At 34.0% G+C, this 24,373-nt stretch overlaps 3 protein-coding genes across 3 annotated transcripts; 2 read left to right on the top strand and 1 right to left on the bottom strand.

Moving 5' to 3' along the window:
- Nucleotides 1-9,405: 9,405 nt before the first annotated feature.
- On the top strand, nucleotides 9,406-9,822 carry GGTG_12617 (hypothetical protein; the record flags this gene model as incomplete). Its single annotated transcript, XM_009230518.1, has 2 exons — nucleotides 9,406-9,664; nucleotides 9,743-9,822. Coding segments are annotated over 2 exons (339 nt in total), but the record flags the coding sequence as incomplete, so codon positions are not given.
- Nucleotides 9,823-11,397: 1,575 nt separating this feature from the next.
- On the top strand, nucleotides 11,398-11,745 carry GGTG_12616 (hypothetical protein; the record flags this gene model as incomplete). Its single annotated transcript, XM_009230517.1, has 1 exon — nucleotides 11,398-11,745. The coding sequence occupies one exon, from the start codon at nucleotides 11,398-11,400 to the stop codon at nucleotides 11,743-11,745; it is 348 nt and encodes a 115-aa protein (XP_009228781.1).
- Nucleotides 11,746-16,591: 4,846 nt separating this feature from the next.
- GGTG_12615 (hypothetical protein) lies at nucleotides 16,592-17,113 on the bottom strand (the record flags this gene model as incomplete). The annotated part of the gene is made up of 2 exons (XM_009230516.1): nucleotides 16,592-16,746; nucleotides 17,029-17,113. Coding segments are annotated over 2 exons (240 nt in total), but the record flags the coding sequence as incomplete, so codon positions are not given.
- Nucleotides 17,114-24,373: the final 7,260 nt, after the last annotated feature.

Genomic DNA, 24,373 nt, shown 5'->3' with positions numbered 1-24,373 from the left:
TAAAACGATTGGGCGTCGTTGTTATACCTGGCAACGTAAGTGCACAATACGAGCGTGCATTTGGGGTTGCAAAAAAACCCCGGCGTTTTTGCTAATGGGGTTTTATTTACGAAAGCTTTATAACTTTTGGGTAGTTAAAAAAAACCTTTAATAACGGTTAAAATTAAGGCGGGGGGCTTTGGAAGCAATTAAAAAGCAAGCCAAAAAATTGCTAAAAAAAGCGAATAATACGTACAAAAAGTACTATAATAAAAGCAAAACCCCGGTGCTTTTTGGGGTAAGCAATTGGGTATTGCTAAATACGGCGAACATTAAAATAAAAAGGCCGTCGAAAAAGCTATTAAATAAATGGTTAAAACCCTTTTAGGTTTTAAAAATGGTTGGGTTAGCCGGTTTGGCGTTCCGGTTAAAGCTTTCGGTAAATTACCGGATATACAACGTATTCCCGGCAAATTTATTGCGAGCGTTTAAAAAAAGGCCCGGCAAAAAACCAAAAAACAAAAAACCAAAAATTAAAAGAAAAAAAAAAATCGCTTCGAAATAAAAGCTTTGCTAAAATACAAAGGGCTTTTGCAAAAACGAAAATATTTGGTTAAATAAACAAATTACAACGAATTGGAAAATTTATAAATTTTAAAAAAAATATTACGAAAAAAATTATTTAAGCGTATAAAGCAAATTTATTAAAAGCAAATTTACAAAATAAGGAAAATACCGAACCTTAACGGGTAAATACCCGGAAAGGACGGGGGTATTACAAAAAAAAATAACAAAGGCTAAAAAAATGGCCCAAAAAAATGTTTTAACGTGCCGAACCGGCTAACCACTAAAAAAAAACGTAAAAAAACCCGTAAACGGTTTGTAATAGCCGTAAAATATCGTGCCCTATAAACAAAAAGTTAGGTAAAAACGGTATAGTACGGGGAACGCCCCAAATTAATAATGCGATATATTTAAATCTTAAAGGACATGCAAAGTATAGCATATTTTAAAAAGCCCGTAAAAGGCATGCTTAGCGCAATACGCTAAAGTAATTACCGCATTTTAAACGTACGTTATAGTAAAAAACATTATTATTTGCCCGAAAAGGAAATAAAAAAACCTCCGAATAATACGGCGAACGGGCTTAAGCGTTTGGGTAACGGCAAATGCATGTTAGCGGTATTTAAACCCATTAAGGGGCGAAAAAAAAGCATTTTAAAACTATTTATTAAAACATTAAAACTTAATTAGTAATTAAAAATATTGGAATTTCGCAATGCTGCAAAAGCAATATAACGAAAAAAAATTGTATTTTTAATTATAACAAATTAACGAAAAAAATTTAAAATTAACCACTTTTCGAAAAAAAATACCAATAACTAACTAAAAAAATATATAAAAAAAATCGATTAAATACCGTATCCAAAAAAACCAAAACTTCCGGAAATTACGTCCTTTTCGCTAGCGTTACAATTGTTGCCGTTAAAATCGTTAGCGCTAAAAGCGGCACTTCCCGGCGCCAATACGGACGCCGCACCCTTACGGGAAACCGCGCGGCTATAAATTTAAATATCCGAATACGCCGCAATCGTAATAAAGCTAACGGCAATGTTACCAAAAAAAGCAACTATACCTTTTTCGAAACGTTTAAAAAACGCTTTTACCTTGTTAAAAAAGTTACCGATACTAACTAAAGCTTAAGCTTGCTTTTTTATTTAAACGGCAATAACGTAAAATTATTAAAAAATGTTTTAAATAACTTTTAATATTGCAACGCTAGCAATTTTGCGCTGGATACGCTTTTGGATAACGGTTTAACGTTCGTAACGCGCAAATTGTTCGGCCGATATGGTATAAAAAGATTTGGCCTTTTAAATAACTTTGTAAACGCGAAATTAAATTTTAATAAGCTTTTCGAAAAGCTTCGGTATCGCTTTAAACAATTGCTTGTAAACGGTATTTAAAATTTTATAAAGGTTTTAAGCCATTTCCCAAAACCATTCGGAAAGCTTAACGCAAGTTTTATTACCGATTACGTCCTTGCAATAAATACATTTAAAAAACCCCGTACAATTATCGGAGCATATCGGTATACGGGGGTTAACGGCATAGTTTTAATATGCTTAACAACCAAAATAACGGCTATAAAATACCGTACGCTTCGTATAATTGTTTTTAAAAAAGGGCAAATAAATAAGGTTCCAATTATCGCTTTATTGGGAATCGATAACTTCCCGCAACGGAAACGCGTTGCGAATATTTATATAAAGCAAAAAAAAACAATATTCGTTTCGGGGGCAGGTTTATTAAAATCAAAAGCGTTACGGCAACGTTTGTTGCGCGCTTTACGCTTTTTTTCGGCAAAGGTTTTTTTGCTGCGGCGGTTAAAACCCGCCGGGGGGTTACCGGCAAAACGCTTGCGGGAATTTTAAAAAGCTATAAGCGCAAAAAGGCCCGATAAACCCGCAACATTTAAAAGGCTTACCAAAAGGTTACCGGCAAAACGATCGTTAAAAATTTAAAGGATTAAAAATTCCGGCAAAACCAAATCCAAATCCAATTAAATTACGATAGCTAAGGAAAATACCGGGGGATCGCTAAAAAAGGCCAACGGGCCGGTTAAAACCGAAAAACCCGAAACGGATACCTAAAAGAACACCACTTTCCTTACGTAATTGGGTACGAAAAATAACATTTGCAATTACCGGTTAAATTTAAGTATTTAAAAAAAACGGCTAAATACCGATTACTTACGGTTATAATCGTTAAAATTATTGAAATGGTTATTAAATGCACAAAAAAAAAAAAGGGTTCGTAGCTTTAAACGGGAAAAAAAGCCTTTTATATGCCGGTACGAACCCATTTTTTTAAATGCTACAAAACCTTATAACCGGTTTCCCTAAGCGTTGCCGGGCATTAAGGCGGCTTAACGAAATACCGTAAGCTACCGGTTACTTACGGGGTCGTACGCGCGGTATAAACGGCTTAAAATAAGCCGTATCGAAAAGGGGCAATATATTAAAAGCACGGGCGAAACCGCCCGGCAAAAAGCGGAAAGCGTTAAATGCACGGGCAAAACCGCCCGGCAAAAAGGAAAAAGGGGGCGCTAACAGCCAACCGGGCACGGACCCCCCGGGAATATACCGGCAAGCTATCGGTATTGCGGCCAAAGCATAATGGCGAAGCTAAAAAATAAAATAAAGTTTAAATTGCACGAAAGCGTTTGGAGCGCGAAGGATTTAAAAAACCGACCCCGGGTGCCCGAAAGGAACGAAAGAAGGGGAGGTTAAAAAAGGAACAATCTTTATTGGCGATAGCACCTTTGGTAAAAGATTTACGGAGGCCTGACAAAGGAAACACCGCATCCGGCCCGTAACCCGATAACCACCCGCCTCTGCACCGATTAACCCCTAACATTTGCTTGCCAAAATCCAAAATCATTTTTTTTTTATTAACGGCGATTTAAGCGCGAAATAAAGGGGATATTAATTTTTAGCTTAAGGAATATTGCCGGCGGTTGCAATTTAAATGGCCGTTTTTCCTTTTTTTTTTATTAAATTTTGTTTTTAAGCTTTGTACGTATTTTTGCTAATGGAAATTTTGTTAACGGCGTTAGTTTTTTAGTTATTTTTTGCGTTATTTTTTTCGCTTTTTTTTTCGTTTTTTTTTAATAAGGTTTGCCCCGGGGGAACTTTTTTTTGTATTTTTCGATTAATTTGGAAACTATTTAAATTAAAGCTTTTTCCGGTTATTATTTATTAAATTTGGGTTTCCATCCCAAATACTTTATTAAATACTTTGTAATTAATTTCCCGCGGTATCTTTTTTACTTTTTGTTAACGATATTTTCGAGCTCGTATAAGTGTTACTTTTTATCGTTTTTTTCGATTTCGATTTTTCCCAATAGCAATATTATTTAATCGAACTAATTTTTAACGGGTGCTAATGCTAATTATAAAATTAAAACGATAGGATAAATTTTTTAAAATGCTAAAAAATTTAATTTGTACGCAAAATTATATACCTTTTTTGTTATTGTAAAAAGGCCGGCTTTTTGCGGGGAAATTTTTTTTTGGGTTTTTTTGGAAGGTTATATCCTTTGTGCAATTGCAAATATATTTTGTTTTTAATTTTAAATTTTATTAAGCTATAAATGTTATTGTATTGGAATTTGCTTGTTGTTGCCGCCCAATTTGTTGCTTTTACTGCTTTTTTAGCGTATTAATCTTTTAATTTATCCAATTTCGGCGTAATTCCGTTCGGCTTTATTAAATTAATTGGAACAAATGGTTTAATTTCGTACATAAATTCGTTGGGGAACCTTTTTGCTTTTATTGCTTTGGTATTGTTAATAATGTGCTGTATTATTGGCAATGCTTTCGGCTATTTCGCGTATGGATTTAGCGTTAACAAGTATTAAATAGCAATTTCGATTTGCTGGTTTGTCCTTTTTAATTGCCCGTTTGTTTAAAAATGGTATAACGTAAAAATTTAAATTTGGTTTTAATTTTTTAAATAGGCTTTTTTAAAAATTGCTTGTAAATTTTGGGTTTTTATTCGAAATTATTACTTTCGGAATGCCCCAATCGCATAATTTAAGCATTTTTAGCAACCGTTTTGCCCATATTTTTGCTATATTGGTTGTTTGGCTTGGGATAATTAGCATTTTTTTTAAAAAATTTGCATGTTGCCGTTATTAAGCTATCGTATGTTTTTTTTTAACAATTGCCGTTGCTAACGGGTGCTTCTGGCAATGTTATTATAAAATCGATCGTAATGGTATAAAAAGATTTTGGTAAAAAACGGATAAATTGGGTTTTTCCCATTGCTTTAAATTTGTTTGTATCGATTGTTTGGCATTAAAAGCAATTTGTTAATTAGCGTTTTACCTTTTGTTTTTTGTAAGCGAACGTAAATTTTTTAAATTCGTTTATTATTTTTGTTGCTTTTATATATTTCGTTTCGTTATGCATTATATGCAGCACGTTTGGCATTATGCTGCCGGGGATATATAAGTTTTTACTATCGTAATAATGGTAATATAAAAGTTCGTTTTTTAATATATATGGTGCGGGAAGTTTTTGAAGTGGTTAATTTGGGAAAGGGTTGTTTGTTACCTTGTTTAGCTTTCCCTTTTCCACGAATTTGGCTTTTACACTTTTTCGTGCTTTTTTTTTTATTGCTTATTGCTTTATTTTATTATTTTTGCTTTTTTGTACTTTTAGCTTGGCTATAATACTTTTGTACTTTCGATTTGTTTAATATCCTTTCCGGATTTTTTTTTCGTTTTTTTCGATTACATTAACTTCTTTTTGTTAATATCCGAATTTATTTTAAATGCCATCGAATTCGTTAAACTTTTTGGGCACTTATTTATTGTCCTCGCTTGCTAGCAATTTGGATAAAGCGTTCGGTACCAAATTGGTTTTTCCCGGTATATGTTTTACCATTAATTTATATTGTAATAAATAAACCGTTGCTATTATTAACCGGGTATTGGTTTTATTGGGATTTACCGTTTTAAAGTTTATTTGTTTAACAATACCTTTGGTAAATTTGTAATTTGTAAATATTGTAATAAGGTAATTGGATAAGTGCATTGTTGCTTTTAGCTTGCGATACGCGTATACCAAACATGCTATTTCCAATTTTATTGCTTGGTATTTTAGCTTGGCAATCGATAGCAACCTGCTTAAGTAAAGGATTGGTTGGACGTTTGTGCTTGGTATTCGTTGGCCGTTTTATGTATTTTTTTTAACGTAAAATAGCATTATTTCCATGCTTTTTTGCTTGGATGCGTTTATTTTAAAAAAAATTAAGCGTTTGGGTCGAAAATGTGTTAAATATTAAATATCGCCCAATTATTTTTTAACAATTTCGAATGCTTTCTTTTCGATATCCGTTGGTTCGAAAGCAATTTTTAACGTATATTTTTTTTAATAAGCTTTAACGCCTTTTGCGGAAGTTCGTTGCACGATTGGCTTGCTTTTAATAATGCCGCTTTTTTTTTCCAATAGCTTTATTTTTTTAGCGTATTAAAGTATATATTGTTTAAAAATTTTTGTTATGCCGATAAATGTTTCGAAAGAATTTAGCGTTACTGTTGGAACCTACTTATTAAGCGCATGCACAGGCTCTAAAGGATCGCCATACATAAATCCGGGATTTGTGCACCGGCCATCCAAAGCTCCTTTGTACTTATATAAAAAGGTCGGATCCGTCCCTCTCTTTCAGGAAAATTCCTTCCTCCTTAAACCTAAATAATAACACTTTAACTTAATTACCTTTTAATAAGTATTAAACCTTAGTTTTACGCCGTTTGGAGCTTTACAAGCATAAAATTTTACTTTAAAATCCTTTTTATATTGATTAATGTTGCAAAAAGCAATACAAAAAAGCAAAAAAAAAGGGTTTTTTAGTTAATTAAAGTTAAATAAAAAATTTAAAAATTAAAAACTATCGGTTTAACGCTCGGCAGCGCATTTTTTATTTGCTTTTGGCCATTAAAATCGAAAAAGCTTTAAAAAAGGGCGCTATGCAATCCCTTAAGCTAATACCTTAACCCGGTTTAAATAATTAGGACGGATTGCTTTAAATAATACCGCTTACTATCCTTCTTACCATTTTACTATGGAAAAAAAAGAATTTTCCGCTTACGCAATTTTTAATAAGCAAAATTAAAGCCCGATAAGCATAAAAATGTTTCGTAAAAAACAAATACTTTATACAAAAAAAGTTATCGATATTTTAAGCTTTTTTTTAAATTTTTTGTCCATTTTTTATTTCCTTTTTTTTAATTACCTTAATTACAAAATCGCTAAGCACCTAACAAACGTTTTCGCGATTGGCAAAAATACATGGATTATTAAATGGATGTATAACAATTGGAAAGAGTTAAATCCCAACAATACGTTAACCAATTTTAAAAAAGATTTTAATGGCTGGATTAACGCAGATTTTAACGCAATAAATCCAACAATTCGACGATTTTTGCAAAGCCATTTCCGAAAGCAAAAGATTTACTTTCCCATTTTTAATTTAAAAATATTAAGCGAAAAATTAGCGGAAATTTTTAGCTGGTTACGAGCTTTTATCGTAAAACCAAGCTTTACGCTAAATTTAGCGTTACGATTAACCAAAAGCAAAAGCAAAAAGCCCATAAAGCTGCCATTTCCAAACCTTATGCTTTTACGTTAATTACCATTTAAAACGTTTTTTTAACCAATTAATACAATGCAAAAAGCGGTAAAAAACGAACAATTACCGAAAGCACAATTTAAAGCGCAAGGAAGCTGGAAAATAAATTTTTTAGCGATTTTTACAAAAGCATTAAGCAAAATAAAATTACCTTTTTGCCCTAACTTTCGAACTATATCGTTTCAAAAATAACAAAAGCCGTAATATACCTTTACGAAAAAGCGTAAAAGCATAATTTTACTTTAATTTTTCCAATTACCCTAGCTTATATAATTATAACCAAAATACCCGCTATAAATAAAAAAATAAAAGCACGAAAATTTCGTAATTAACGTTCCAAAGCGCAAACGCGCAAAGGAAAAACAAAAACCAAGCGTACGGAATACAAAACCACCTTTTTCATTTCCGTTACCTTTTAAACCGCCCTTTCGAAAACCGCCTTTTTAAAAACCGTTACCAAACCTTTTTAGCCATACTTACCATTTATTACATAACCAAACCCTTTATACCTTATTTCGTTACTTTTATACCAAAAAGCTTAATTATCGTTAAATCCCTTTACGGGAAATGGCTAATGCATTAATCGACGCAATTACTATACGCATTTTTAAAACCATTTGGAACAATATATATTCGTATACGGAAAAACCGTATAACATTATTAACAATAAGCTTTTCCATTTTACAATTTACGTTTAAATGCTTGGGATAAATTATTTATAGCTTTACGCGCTATATTTTTACATTTTAAAAAGTAAAGCAAGCAAATATTACGTTAATTACATCGGCTTTATATTTACTTTTTAAGCCATTTATTTTATACTTAAAAATTATTTCGAAATAAAAATTGTGCAAGCTTAGTATTAAATAAATTAAACAACAATTTATTTCCATACCGTCCGTTTAAAGCTTGCAAGTACCGGAAAAACGAATATCGAAATTTTATAGGAATTTTTTAATAAATTGCAACAATGTTACCAAGCGTTAAGCTTAAATTTTAACAGTAAACAATAGCTTATAGCAAACATAGCAAAAGCAATTTAAAAAATTTCCGAATTTAAAATGGCGTTATTTAACCATTTCGATATTTTTAAAAGCTTTTCCAACGTATTTCGCAATATTATAAAAATTAAAAACAATAACAAAATCCCGGTACAATATTATACGGAACGGAAATACGAAAACAAAAATTAACGAAATTAATAAAAGCAAAAATGAAAGCAAAAACGAGCTTACAATTTATATGCCAAACAAAGTTATTGGATTTGCAAAAAGCCCAATTGCCAATTAATAAAGCATTTAAAGGAAAAGCAAAAAATGCACAAAAAACGCTAGCGTTAAAAGCAAAAAAACAAAAGCAAAAACTTAATTAATTATCGAAAGTTTTTTTCGATTATTAAATTAACTAATTTAAAAAGCGAAAGCGTATTGGAAAAGGATAACAAAAAGCCAATTAACAATTACAATTACGAAAACAACCAAAAAGAACATGCAACAACGTATTTTACATAAAATATAGCATCGTACCTTATAAACAAATTATAAAAGCACCGTTTGTTTGCAAAAAACGCTTAAAAAGCATAAAAAGCTAAAATTAAAGCTTTTATTTACGAAATGCTTATTTACAACAATATTGGTAACAATATACAATGGTACGGCATTTTGCTAAATACCGGCGCGGCAGCTAATTTAACGGCCGGAATTAACCAAATTTAAACATTGCAACAGCATATGAAAAAGCTTAAAATCGATTACAAAGCACCCAAGCATTTTGTAACTTTTGGAGCAAAAAATACCGAATTTAGCATTGGCGCGATTATTGTACCAACCTTTATTAGCAACATTACGTTTTACGTTTTTAATAGCCCAATACCATTCCTTTTATTACTTAAGGATATAAACGCGTTAAGTATATATTTTAACAATACGCGCAATAAATTTGTAAAACATAACGAAACGCGCGTGCGGATTATTAAACGTTTCGGTTATTTATGGTTTTTTTTTAACGCATCGATATACGTTATAAACAAAATTTTAATGGCCGCCGAAAAAAAAATCGCGGGATTTTTGTTTTTAATAAAAACCGAATTACGGCGCGTTTACAAGCAATTTAGCCATTTTTCCGTTAATAAATTGCATAAAACCTTTTAACGGGCAAATTACGATACAAATTGCAACGCGCTAAAAATAATTAATAAAATGTGTTACAAATGCTAAAATAAAGGAAATGCATTACGACAATTTAAATTTACGTTAAAAAACGATAAGGATTTTAATTACAAAATTATCGTTAACGTTTGTTATTTAAGCAACAAGCCAATTTTTTATATAATTAACGAAAGTATAAAATTTAATGCTATAGCGATTTTAAAAAATTTATTTGTAAAGGAAATTTGGGAAATTTTAAAACGTTATTGGATAAATGTTTATTTAAAGCTTTTAAACGTAATTATTTATAACGCAAGCATTTATTTTTTAAAAAGCGGTTTTTAAATTAAAACAAAGCTTTTTGGAATTATTTACAAGCAAATTCCCGTTAAAGCCCATTACGCCGTTAAAAAAGTCGAACGAACGCATAGCATGTTACGCAAAGCGCATTCGATTATAAAAACCGAATGCCCCGATTTTGCGCCAAAATTATAATTTTAAGGAATTGTAAAAGCAATTAACGATACCGCGGGACCGAACGGTTTGGTTTTAACGCTGTTCGTTTTTGGAATTATGCTACGGATAAATTACGAATTATTACCGTTATTAACTGTTACAAAGTAAATAGTATATACTGTTATGAGGAAGCTTTAGGCATAAATATTAAATGCTTAAGGCATTGGAAAAGCGGTCCCTTTGCTTGGAAGCGTATAACGCTTCCAGGCGTTAGGAAGGAAGCTTAGTAAGCAAGGAGGACAGGGAGTTACGTGTATATAAAGGGCAGAGGCCCTTACGGGACCCTGCACTTTAAATCCTTTCCTCCTTAAAGCATATCAACCGGAATAGCCTCACACCGTGCTTATCCCTTTTGCCTGCAACATTAATTATAACCAAACGCGCGCAAACGATTAAAAAAGTTATAACAAAGCTTCGAAAAGCAATTGCTAAAAAAAAGGTTGCAAATGCCGTTAATACCCGGAATAGCTTTAATATTAATACCGTTAAACCAAGCTTTTTTACTTTTAAAATAAAAGTTTTAATGTTTCGGGAAAAAAAGGGATGGACGGGCCCGTACAAAGTAGCAACGGTAGCAAATAACAACGTTACAATTAAAACCGTTAACGGTTTGGTAACGTTTAAAAGCATTTTTGTTAAGCTTTATTATTAAATTAAAAAATAATTAAATAACAAGCCAAAAAAGCAATAAATCGAAATTTCGGAACCATTCGTTTACCCCAAACCGGTACAGCCAAAACGACGCGGACGCTTATTAAAGAATAAAATACCGGTACAACTACAAAATCGACCAAAACCGCTAATACCAAATGCAAAAAGCAATAAGCCTTTAAGGCTAAAGGAGCGATTAAAAATTAAATTATACAATAAAACGTATTTGTTATTAAAAAAAGCAAAAGCTATGCGTTTATTAATTAAATACAAAGCAAAAAGCTTAATTAAAGCTTTAAAACCTCCGTTTTAAAAAGCCGATTGGAACGAAATAACGTTTTTGTTTAACGCTGGAATAATTATAGCAATTCGTAAAAGCTAATTTCCAAGCGCTAAAATTTTTAAAGCACGTTTCGTTAAAAAAATAAAAGGGATACCGGAAGCTTTTTACGAAAAAACGAAATGCGTAATTTAAAGTATTAATAATAACGAAAAAAAAACTATTTTAACGCAAGCTTTTACAATTATGCATTGCAACCAACGGTTAATTTTTGCGCTTGCATTAAGCTTTTAAAACTAAAGCATTTTATTAATAACCCGGAACATTACCCAAGTGCCACGGCTTACACCTTATTATTATAAAAAAGGCTTTGTTGTTGCACGAAAAGGAAGCTATTTGGGCAAAGCGTTCCTAGCGTTCTGTCGCGGTTTTATAAGCGTAACGTTGGCGCGCTAAAAGTGCGGCCTTAGGTTCCTCCCCAAATGCTCCGACGCGTACCGTAACAATACCTTATTACAAAATTGCAATTGTCCCAATTGCGTTAACGTAATGCCTTGCGCCGGTATAGCGTTGCATGCACAGCTTCGTTTGCTTAGGGCGCTTCTTTATTTTTTTTGTTTTTTTTGCGTACGGGCTTGCAATGCTTTGCTTATCGCTTTCCCAAAGCGAAATCCCCGCGTTGCATTAGCGTTTTTTTTCGCCGTTTTTTTAATTTTTCCCCCGTTTTGCGTTACGTTCGTTTAACTTTTTCCTTTAATTACTATTACCATTTTTACCATTACGATTTTTTAATTCGCCGGTTTAACGTTATCGTTGCTTCGTATTTTTATCGTTATTTCGTTCCCTTTTTGTTTTTTTCCGTTATACCAATTAATAATATAAACGCCCGCAAAATCCGCGCCGGTACGGTAACGCGCTATCCGTTTCGCGCCGTTACTTGTTTTTTAACGCTTCGTACGCTAATTAATTAGCACAAAAATAACATTTCGGGCTTAATGCATCCTATTTAAAATTTTTATTGCGTAAGCCCGGGTTCGAAATTTTAGCGCAACGGTAACGGATTGTAATTTTATTTAAACGTTCGATGTTATTAATATTAAAATCGAAAGGATAATTGTAACAAAGTGCGTTTTATTAATTAAAATTTGCCGGCGCATTGTTAACGTTCCGATTCGCAACCGTTTTTTTATATAAAAAAAAACCTTTGCAATTTTAAGCGCTTGGCCGCCGCTTACAAAAGCTTTTTTCGTATCGATAACGGAACGCCGGTCCTTTTAAATTTTGCCGGCGTCGCCGAAAACGTATATATTTTATTGGCGGACATTTGCGCGCGTATTGCGCGCATATGCACCCATTTTATGCGTGGTTTTAAAGCCGCTAACGCCGTTAAACAACGCTTCCATTGCATAAATAGCCCTTAAAACCGGCGCCAAATAAACATTTCGCTAGCGTTTTTGCGTTTCGCTTTTATTTTTTTTTTTACAAAATTTTAACGTTAATTCCAGCCCGCCCTTTTCGTTGCTTTAACGCACCAATAGCGCGCTATTGCCATTTTGTTGGTTAGTATTTAGCTTTGCCATTATTCCTTTCGTTTTCCGGCTTAAAAGGACCGGGCGAAAGTACGGCTTTTTTTTAACGACCCGGAACATACAATTTGGCATGCCGCTAAAAAGGTTTATATCCAGGAATATTATAAAATTGTATATGTTATATGGTTTGCGGTTATTGCTAAAAACGGGAACGATTGGAACAATACCGTATATTTAGCAACGCGCCGGAATTTTTTGCTCGTAACGGGGGGTTATTTTAACCAATTCCTTAAAATAATATCCTTTGCCCAATATAAATTTCCGGCCATTTTTTTTTTTTTTAAAAAAAATCGATAAATGTACCGGAAAAAAAATAATTTTTTTTTTCGTTATTGTTTTTGGGGGCAAATAGCGGCGGGCAAACCGTTAACGATTCGTTATTGTTATTATTTTTAAAAAGCGAAATAAAAAAGGTTATTGTAATAAAAGCGGGTAACGGCGAACAAGCCGTTAACAATTCGTTATCGTTTTTAAAAAATAAATTTTCGGGGTTTAAAAATAATAATATTTAAACGCGGCGTTTGGTCGTTTTTTTTTTGGTTTGGTTTTAAAATTTGGCTAGCGCGGCGTTCGGGTATTTTCGGGCGCATATTTATTTTTTGCGCGCTTTAGCGCGTTTTGGTGCGCGGCAATGGTTTAGCGCTATAACGCCGTTTTTCCGCGTTAATTTTGGCTTACCGTTTGCGTATCGCCGGCGTACGGCACGTTATTTTTAAATTAAAGTCCCGATAAAAAATTGTATTAATAACAATTAAGCTTTTTTCGGGCGGCTTTTACGTTTTGGTATTTATTGCTTTTAACGTTAGCGGGACGCCGGGCCCGTTATTTTTTGTACAAATTGTACCGTTTTTAATTTGTGCTACCAATTTAATAATCCGGGTTTGTTTGGGTACAAACGGTAAAAATCCCGGATACGGTCGTTTGCCTTTTTAAGGTTGCGGTAAGGTTTTTAAATCGGGGCGTAAAATGCGGGCCATTTAATTTTATACTAAAAGCTTTCCCGCGTTTTTTTAAAATTAAAAATTTTGTTAAAAAACCATTTTTTGCTGCTATTATCGGTATTTTTCCTTTCCGTTAAAAAAACGCCGGTAATTTGTTAATTATATCCCTTATTAATAACGTTTTATCCCGGCAATTCCGGATAGTTCCGCTAAATTAACGAAATATAAAAAACGGGGAACAAACGGTATTAAAACGAAAGTTTAACGGTTAAAGCTCGTTTGTAAATTTTGGTAACAAAAAACGGGCCAATTTATTTATCGTTTAATTTAAAAATTGGCTTTAAAAATGGTATGTTTTTTATATTTACCCAAATTTAATTTTTTATAACGAACGTGCTTGGGTTGGTTCGATAGCGATTGGCCGCTTTTTCGTACCGTTTTTAAATTGCGGTTGTTATTATTTTAACATAATTAAAAACTATTTGGATTTTATCGGCTATTGTAAACGCATTGTAAATTTCCCGTTGCTTTGCCGGCGTATCGTTGGTATTCGAAAAAGAAATTGGTTCGGATTTTATAAAAAGGTTTTACCCGTAATTAACAAAAAACGGTAAAATTTCCGTTATTTCCGATATTTAATTATTGCTAACGAATTTTCCCAATAAAAACCAATTAACCCAATCGTTTTAATAATAAAAGCAAAAGCTACGGAAATATTGTTTTATATACGCGTTTAAAACTTCCGTTTGCTCGTTAAATTTTGGGTAAAACGCCAACGATTTTTTTAAAGTAACGTTTAAACGTCGCTGCAATTCCCGCCAAAAATTAAATATAAATTAAAGCTTTTTATTGGATATAATGGTTTCGAAAGTACCGTATTAACGGTACATTACCGATAAATAAACGTTTGCTAAATTGCCCGCGTTAATGGTATTTATTAAAATGTAATGCTTTATTTTTGTTAATTTATTTATTACTACCAGGATATTGGTATAAATAATACCCCGGCGTTTATACAGCGGCAACGGGCCGATAAAATCCATTAATAAATTTGCTTATGGTTTAAACGGAATTGGCAGCGGTTAAAATAGCCCGTTGGAAAAATATTTTCCTTTTTTAACCATTTTGCAAAAATAGCAGCCCCGAACAAAAACGCTAACGTTTCGGAAAAGTTTTAGCCAAAAATATAATTTTTATAACAAATCGTATGTTTTGCTTTTTTTTGCGTAACCGCCAGGTAATAAGCTATGCACCTTATACAATATTTGCAATCGAAAAGCATCGTTTAAAGGGATAAACAGCCTTTTTTCGACGTAAATGCGCCCCCGAATCGCTTGGCAATTAATTTTAATAACTTTAAACGTTTTGCGCAAAAACGCTAAAAAATAGCAAATGTTCGGGTCGGCAAAGCATTGTAACAAGTTTTAACAAAATTTAAACGCAAAATAGCTTTTATTAATAAGCGCGTCGATAAGTTCGGAAATATCCAATTGGTACAGGAAAAAACATTAAAATTGCGCCGGCGTTCCGTTTGCTTACCGTTTTGGGGGGAAAAAAATCCTATGCTTATTAACAACGCGCTCGTTTGCAGCAATGTCGTAAAGCGTTGGTTTAACGCCGGAAGGTCGGGAAAAAGCGTTTGGCACAATAGCTATTTTTTTTGGTTTATATACGATTTGGAACTTAAAGTTATTAAAAAATTCGAACTAACGTACTTACCGCTGGTTAAGCAATTTGGTAATAGCAAAGAATTGTAAATTTTTATGGTTTGTCCAAACTTTTATTAGCGTTTCGGTTTTTTAAAACTTCGGTTTCCATTTTTTAAAAGCGCGTACGATTGCAAGCAATTCCTTATCGTAAATTTCGTAATTGCATTTAGCTAGTAAGTGCTTGGCTAAAAAAAAAGCAACGGGCCGGCGTATTTTAAGCGCATTTATTTAAAATAGCACCCCGTTCGTAGCTTAATCGGAAACGTCCGCTTTTATAATTGTTTTAAGGGTTAGGTCGTAATATGCAAGCACGATGTCCGAAAAAAAAACGGTTTTAAGCTGGTAAAAAGCTACCGTTATTTTGGCAAACCATTAACGTACCCATAACTATTTGTTTATTAATAAGTAAAAGGGTTTAGCGATAGCGGAAAAACCTTTAATAAACCGGCGATAAAAATTAATAAAATTTATAAAACGGCGGAATTCTTTTAAAATTATAAATTGTTTTTATTAACGAATTGCTTTAACCTTTTTTTCGTTTATACGGATTCCCGTAATTAAAATAATTAGGCCGAAATATTTGGTTTTTTGTATTAAAAATTCGCACTTCCAAATGTTAATAATAAAGCCCGCGTCGGCAAGTTTTTGGACCATTACGCGAACGTAACGCCGGTATTCCGCTCGCGTTTTGCTATAAATAAGGACGTTATCGAAATATATTGTAACGTAGCGGTTTAGTACATTTAACAAAATGCGGTTAATATAGTATTAAAAAAAGCTAAAAGCGTTTGTTATGCCAAAATTCGTTACCAAGCATTCGAAAAGGCCGAATTTAATAATAAACGCTATTTTTTATTCGTTTTTTAAAACGATTCGTAAACGATTAAACGCTGCAATAATGTCCAATTTAATAAAATATTTGGTTTTTAAAAAAGCGTTTAGTATTTTTTTAATTAAAAGGATAAAATATTTGTTTTTTACGGTAACGTTATTTAAACCCCGGTAATTAATACAAACGCAAATTCCCCCCCCGGGCTTTTTTGCTAAAAGAACCGGAGCAACCGCTGGCGATATATTATCGCGTATAAAGCCTTTCGCTAAGTATTCGTTTAAATATTTCCTAACAATTCGAAGCTCCTTTTGGGATATAAATTTGTTATAATGGTAAAAAAGCGTTTTGCTTAAAAATAATTTAATTTTGTGGTTAAAAAAGCAATGCGGTAGCAATTTATCGGCGTTTTGGGGAAAAAAGCATAACGCTAAATCGCGGAATTCGTAAAGAAAGCGTTGTAAAATTTCTTTTATTGTAACGGGGGGCTTGCTATTTAAATACTTTTGGATATTATTATTGGAAATGCGCCGAAAATGTAATGCTTTTTCGACCCAATCCTAAAATGCGGCTAAACGTGGTTTTAGCATATCCCGAAAGATTTTATCGAACAAAGTTAAAATGGAACGGAAAATTTTTATTAACGTATCGTTAACGAATTGGTCGGCGCTTATTGGGGGTATTAAAAGCTCGGGGCAAATTTTAACGTAAAATTTCGCTATAGTTATTCGTTTAAATTGCACGCCTTTTTATTTGCAAAATAGCATAAAATTGGGAGCGCTAAACATGCGTATATTTGCGGGATCGAATTTGTTATCGTCGTCCTTTAAGCGGTTGCGTAATAAATTACTAACGTTTGGGTTTAATTTTAATAACGTAATGCCGTACATAATTATTAAGCCCGCTATCCAATCGATATAAAGGTTATAATAACGTAATTAAAAAAGCTTTAATATAATGTTAAGGCTTTCCGTCCTTAATGGCCAAATGTACATAATAAGCGTTTTTATTTAGCAAACGATGCGGTAGCGCATTTTAACGCATTTGCGGAAATAACCCGTAACTTTGCCATTAACCAATTTTAAAAGGATAAGTTTGGGCAAAGCAAAGCATAGCAAGTTATAATTATGCGCAAAAGTGTTATCGATAAATGCCCATAAAAAATATCCGGTATTTAAAAAAGTACGGCACCGGGTCGGTAACGTTCTTTCGGCAAAAAGTTCGTTATAAAATAAAAAAGTAAAATTGGGTTTTATTAAATGTAAATACACTTTTATTTTTTTTGGGAAATTGTTAGCGAAATGTTAATGGTTTTAAAAGCAATTGTGCCCAAAGCTTATTTTTTTAATTTCTTTTTTTTATGCAAGCGGTTGTTTGGTGCCCCGCCCCGCCGCAATAAAAATACAGGTTATTAATGCGTTTATATTCCTTTCGGGCGTTAATAAAAAAGGGTTAAGGCCTTATCGTAATTTTGTCGAAATTTATAGCGTTTAAATGCTAAGCCGGTCCCAGCGCATTGTTAGCGTTAAAATAACGTATTAAAAAATGGGCGTTAGCGTTTTGCTTGCCCCGGAAAATGTTGTTAGCGATGTTATTGGTTAGGTTCCGGAATAAGCTTACTTACTTTTCGAAATCGTCGGGTCCCGGGCGTTTTACAATTAACGTAATGGCTTTATGCAATAAACGGTTTACTTTTTGCTTAAAAACCAATATTTGTAAATTGTTAAGCAAATTGTACATATTGTTAAATTTAATAAAATTGCCGATAAAATCGCCGAAAAAAAAAATTGTTTTAAACGAATAATTTAAAATCCCGATTAGCTTTTGTTAATATATCGGTAGTAATGTAAATTTAATTTAACGTTTTAATAACGTTTGGGTAATTACGCTAACCGGCGGGCCATTGGGAAACGTTATCGCCGGCCGTAACAATTTGGTTAATTTTCGTTTTTATAAAAGCAAAGGCGTTGTTGCTTAAATGTTGGGACAAAAAAAAAACGCGTTTTAATAACGTTGGGAAAGCGGCCCGGTATAATTCCATTTATACCCTAAACAAAAAGCGCCAATTGGTATAATGCTTTTATCGTTGGATTTGGTTTACCTTTATGCTTTTAAAAATTTCGAAAGTAACCGTTCGGGGGCAAATTACTAGCAATAACGCGGCGGCCCCAAAAGGTTGCGTTAAAAAAAACGTATTTGTAATTGGTATAAATATGGTTTGGTTGGATAATTATTGAATTTAAATTCGAAATTCGCGGATCGTTATTTTTTGGTCCGAAATTATAACGTGGGCGGTATCGGCGTTTTGGCGGTATATTGCTAACAATTCGTTAATGGCTTAAAAACGGGTTTTTATAACCCGAAAAATATATTTAAATTGGATTTGGGCTTTATTAAAACGTTTTAAATACAAAGCAAAATATAAAACGGCGTAATTGTTAAGGTCGTTTTAAATTATTTCGCGTATAAAATGCAAAATTGGGAATAAAAAAACGGCGTTTCGTAAAATTGTTATTATCGGGCCCGAAAAGCCCGTTTCGAAAGCGTTGGGTGCGGTAAGCATAATATAACCGCAACGGTAATTCGTTAACGGGTTATTTAATTAAAAAAATTAAATCGGAAAAATAAAAATATTTTCCTAAAATTATACGGCAGGATTTGGGGTAAATATCGACGTTGGTTAATCGTAAGCGAAAAGGTGTGCTACCGTTTTACAAAGTTATTGGCAAAGGAAAGGACGAAATATGTTAATATCGGGTTCCGAAAATTTAAAGTGCAATAAATTGCTACGGCTTACATTTTATTGTTATAAAAAAGGCTTTGTTATTGTACGAAAAGGAAGCTATTTGGGCAAAGCGTTTTTGGCGTTTTGTCGCGGTTTTGTAAGCGTAACGTTGGCGCGCTAAAAGTGCGGCCTTAGGTTCCTCCCCAAGTGCCCCGACGCGTACCGTAACACCAAGCGTATATTTAAAGCGCAACCGATTTCGAAAAGATCGTTTTGCTGCGCTTACCCAAAAAATTACGCTTACGTTTTCCTTTTAACACTTTATTTCGAATCGTTAAGCTTTTATACGGTTTAGCGAAATTAGGATTGCATTGGTACGCTACGTATTAAAAACAATACAAAAAACGGTTAAATTGCAAATTATCGTGCTACGATCCGTATTTTTTCATTATAAAGCGCAATATAAATTTTGGAATAGTAAAAATGCAAATAAACGATACGCTAAATTTAGGAAATTAAACATTTATAAATTTCGAAAAAAAAGCGCTTTAAAAAGCGGGGTTTAAAACAAAACCACGTTCGATACTTACGGAAAGAAAATAAAGCGATTTTAACGGTAAAAGGATTATAATTAAAAAAGGCCGAATTAAATTAAAGCAAAAAAACCAAAGCGAAAAACTAAAGTTTGTAAACGCTAATTTAAAAAGCTACAAGTAATAATTCGTATTTTAAAGGGTTCGTAAAATATACATTAGCTTTATATGCCAGCCTAAAGCAGCTTTTAATTACGCTTTAACCGTATAAAAAACAAACCCGATACAAAAAAATATCGATAAATTTAACAAAAGGATTGGTTGGTAAATCGAAAACGCTAATAAAAGTTTAAATAACGTTTTTATCGATTTCGAAAACGCAAACCTTTACATTTTCGTAAATGGATCCTTTGCAAATAATAACAATATGTTTTTGCAAATCGGGTTTATTTTTGTATTAAACAATAAAAGATTAAACGAGCACCAAACCAGTTTTTAATTGCGCGGCAACATTTTGCATTAAATTTTAATTAAATGCAAAAAAATTACAAAAAATGTGCTAGCTAGTAAAATTTACGGCATGGTTTTTGGGTTTAATTCCGGTTACGTTATAAAAAAAGCTTGTTCAACGATTTTTAAACGGTTAAATTTTATCCAACCCAAGCTTATTTTTTGCACCGATAGCTTTTCGCTTTATTAATGCTTTATTTAATTAAGCACGATAGCAAAAAAAAAGTTTATAATTAATTTAATAACGTTTTAAAAATTTTATAAAAATAAGGAAATTAACGAAATCCGTTGGATTGCTGGGACAAACAATCCGGCAAATGCAATAACGAAAAAGTAATTAAACCGGGCATTAAAAAAGCTGGTAAGCATTAATACGATTTTAATCCGGATCGAAAATTAAATTAACCGCACCAAAATATAAAAAAAAAGTTTGGAAATAGGAATCGGCATGTTAAAATTTTTACGGCAATGGTTATGTAATGGCTTTAATAAAAGGAAAAGCAAAAAAACCCTAAACTAACGCGCAACGAGCACCAAATTATAAATTAATAAAAGCGCAAAATTAATATACTTATTTTATAATAAAATTATTATGAAAAAAGCAAGAAAAAACAATTTTTAAGCTTTTACGTTTAAATATTACTAGCATTACCCGAACCAAAAGCAATAACTTTGCTTTTAGCAATAAAAATTCCTTTCCCCTTTTTTTCTTGCCTTTTTTGCTTTTTAATAGCAATTGCAAGCATAGCAACGAAATCCTTAAGCTTTATAAGCGCTATAAAATAAAGCTAATTATTATTGCTATTATAATTTTTATTATTTTTATTCGCATTATCGTTTTAAGCGAAAAAACCTTTGCCCGAAGCTTTAAAAAACGCAATTTTAAAAAAACGAAGCGCGGCCGAACGCCCCGCTTTATATTGCTAACCCGAAATTATAATTGCAAAATTGGCATTTGGATCGATTTGCTTAATATCGAGCTTAAAAAGTTGCTTGGTAATGGTACGCCATTTTTAAAGTGTTTACGATCGGAAAAATAACGTTAACAAATTTGTAAAATACAAAATATACAAAATAAAAATAACATATTGCATTATAAAGCTTGTTGTTAAGCGCTTTGGCAAAAAATTTTATAGCAATACGATAAGCAAATAAAAAATTAGCAATTGTTAACGCAAAAAACTTGGAAACGAAAAAAAAAGCTTTTTATATACGCTTGTACGAATAACCAAAAGTATAACGCCAGCAACGCTTGCCATTGGAGCTTAACTTTTTAATACAAAGCCAAAGCATATCCTTTATAACGCCAAACTTGCCGTAAAGCACGGAATTAAAGCAATTAAAGCAAATTGTCGTTCGATTAGCACCTTTTTTACCGCGCTTACAAATATTAAAACCATTACGGCCATTGCGGGAAGCGGCACGCTTTTTTTTGCAACCGATAAAAACGGTTGGAACGGCCGAAGCGGGCGCGGGCGAGCTTTTAAGCATAAATTGTAATGCCGGAAACGAAAAAAACTCGTTAAATTTTTTAACGGGAAAAGGCATGGCTTAAAGGTAAGCTGTAAAGCTTTGTTTTGGAGCAACCCAAGCAACCGATTGCTAATTTTAAATTCTTTTTAGCGAAATAGCGCTTTCCGGAGCGTAATCGAGCGGATTTTAAGCGTTCGAACCAAGCGAAAAGTTTATAATGCTATTAAAAAGGTATAAAGCATAAAATTAAATAAAGGAAAATGGAAATAATAATACGGCAAGCGCACAAATTGCAAATAACGATCCCGGAGCGTACGTAGCCAATTAAATTGGCTTAAAAAACGGGGTTATAAAAAGAAAAGATTAAAGTAATTGGATCGACGATTAACGGGCCAAATAAAAGCTTACCGCTTTTTATCCCTTAGCTTCCACTTTTGCTTTTAACGCACTTATTTCCAAATACCACAAAAACCTTTTACTTAATTTACAATAATCCCAAACGCTTATAACCTTTAATTTATCGATTTCGGAATTTTGGAATTGGAATTTACATAATCCCCCAAACCTTTATCCACGTTTATTGTTTAATAACAATATGCATCCTGTTACGGGACCAAACCAAGGTAGTACCCGTTACACCAAAGCAAAAGAGGAACGTTGTTGTAGCTGGGGCTACAACCCATGCGAGGTCCTTATATGCAATCGTACCGTAACACATCCGGCGAAACAATCCGGATAGGCATTTTTTTTTTACATGTTATTTAAATCGCCGATTTGGCAAATTATTTGTTATTGCGCATTCGAACCGCAAATTTCTTTTTTTTCCTTTTTACTATGCATGCGCTACCAAAAAAAAAATAATTGGTATTAAAACCTATTTGTTAAGCGCATGCATAGGCTTTAGAAGATCGCTATGCACAAATTCGGAATTTATGCACCGGCTATCCAAAGCTCCTTTGTATTTATATAAAAAGGTTGGATCCGTTCCTTTCTTTTAAAAAGGTTTTTTCCTTTTTAAATTTAAATAATAACATTTTAATTTAATTACCTTTTAATAATTATCAAACTTTAGTTTTACGCCGTTTGGAGCTCCACGAGCATAAGACTTTACCTTAAAGTCCTTTTTACAGTTTTAATTATTGCTTTATTGGGAATCGATAACTTTTTGCAACGAAAGCGCGTTGCAAATACCCATATAAAGCGAAAAAAAAGTAATATTCGTTTTAAAGGCAGGTTTATTGGAATCGAAAGCGTTGCGGCGGCGCTCGTTGCGCGCTTTACGCTTTTTTTCGGCGGCGGTTTTTTTGCCGCAACGGTTAAAGCCCGCCGGGGAATTACCGGCAAAACGCTTGCGGGAATTTTAAAAAGTTGCAAGCGCAAAATGTTACGGAACCAAACCAAAGTAATACCCGTTACACCAAAGCAAAAGAAAAACGTTATTGTAGCTAAAGCTACAACTTATGCAAAATCCTTATATACAATCGTACCGTAACAATACCCCACCTTTAAACCGCAATTGTCCTTAATTACAATTTAAAGTTTTGCTTTTTAAAATGCGCTGCACAAGCAAAATGTTAGCGCTAGCGCTGCATAAGCGAAGTGCTAACGCTTATGCCATAGTAAAGCAATTGCTATAAGCTTTTTTTAAAAGGCTTTGGTTGGCTTTTCGAATTGTTAAAGCCAATTGCCCCCGCCCCTAGCAAAAAAAGCGCTACAATTGGCTTCCGTACGCGCCATTGCGCTACGGATAAACTTGTGCGCGCGACCGTGCGGGGAATTAAATTCGAGCAACCCATGTAAGCTACAATAAATTGTTACGGGACCAAACCAAAGTAGTACCCGTTACACCAAAGCAAAAGAGGAACGTTGTTGTAGCTAGGGCTACAACCCATGCGAGGTTTTTATATGCAATCGTACCGTAACACAAAAGGGCCCGATAAACCCGCGGCATTTAAAAGGTTTACCAAAAGGTTACCGGCAAAGCGATTATTGGGGATTTAAAGGATTAAAAGCTTTGGCGAATCCAAATCCGGGTCCAATTAAATTACGATAGCTAAAAAAAATACCGGAAGGTTACCAAAAGGGCATTAAGCCGGGGCTTGGGAAACCGGGGAACCAAAAAGGGCTAACGGGCCGGTTAAAACCGAAAAACCTAAAACGAATACCCAAAAAAATTACCTTCCTTACGTAATCGGGTACAAAAAATAACATTTGCAACTACCGGTTAAATTTAAATGTTTAAAAGGAACGGTTAAATACCAATTACTTACGGTTACAATCGTTAAAGTTATTAAAATGGTTATTAAATGCATAAAAAGGAAAAAAAAAAGGCTTGCGGCTTCGAACGGAAAAAAAAGCCTTTTATATGCCGGTATGGACTTACTTTTCCGGATATTACAAAGCTTTACAGCCGGTTTTTTTACGCGTTGCCGGGCATTGGGGCGGCTTAACGGGATACCGTTAATTACCGGTTACTTATAGGGTCGCACGTGCGGCGTATGCGGCTTAGGATAAGCCGTATCGGGAAAGGGCAATATGTTAAAAGTACGGGCGAAACCGCCCGGCAAAAAGCAAAGGGCGTTAAAAAAACGGGCGAAACCGCCCGGCAAAAAAGGAAAAAAAGGGCGTTAATAGCCAACCGGGCACGGATTTTCCCGGAAATATACCAGCAAGCTACCGGTATTGCAGCCAAAGTATAATAGCGAAACTAAAAAATAAGGTAAAGTTTAAATTGCACGAAAGCGCATAAAACGCGGAAGATTTAAAAAACCGACCCCGCGTGCCCGAAAGGGCACGAAAGAGGGGGAGGTTAAAAAAGGAACAATTTTTGTTGGCGATAGCACCTTTGGTAAGAGATTTACGGAGGCCTGACAAAGGAGACACCGCATCCGGCCCGTGACCCGGTGACCACCCGCCTCTGCACCGATTAACCCCTGACACATCGCTTCGATCTGGCTCCCGCCGGCTCAGAATACCATCTTTCCCTCCAAAACGACATGCAGCCGAATAACGATACAATTCCACACCCCCACCGTCCCCGTCTCTCTTCTCGCCGTGCTCCGGGGCACGGCCATGGCAAACCCCATTGCCGCCTCCCCAGTCTCGCCGGCGGTCCCCCAGGGGCTCGAGCCTCGACAGCAAAATGGGGTCCACGTGGTGTTCTACGCCGACGGAAACTGCGGCGGCAGGTCGTATCCGTTCGGGGTCCTCGGCCGTACCGTCGGGTGCTAGCCGGTGCCTTTTTGCCGTCCAGTCTCTTCGCGTTAGCGAGGGGTAAGTATCGTCCATGA

This window comes from Gaeumannomyces tritici (genome assembly GCF_000145635.1).
Source record: "Gaeumannomyces tritici R3-111a-1 unplaced genomic scaffold supercont2.9, whole genome shotgun sequence".
NCBI lineage: Eukaryota > Fungi > Ascomycota > Sordariomycetes > Magnaporthales > Magnaporthaceae > Gaeumannomyces > Gaeumannomyces tritici.
This window is presented reverse-complemented; position numbering and strand designations above follow the sequence as displayed.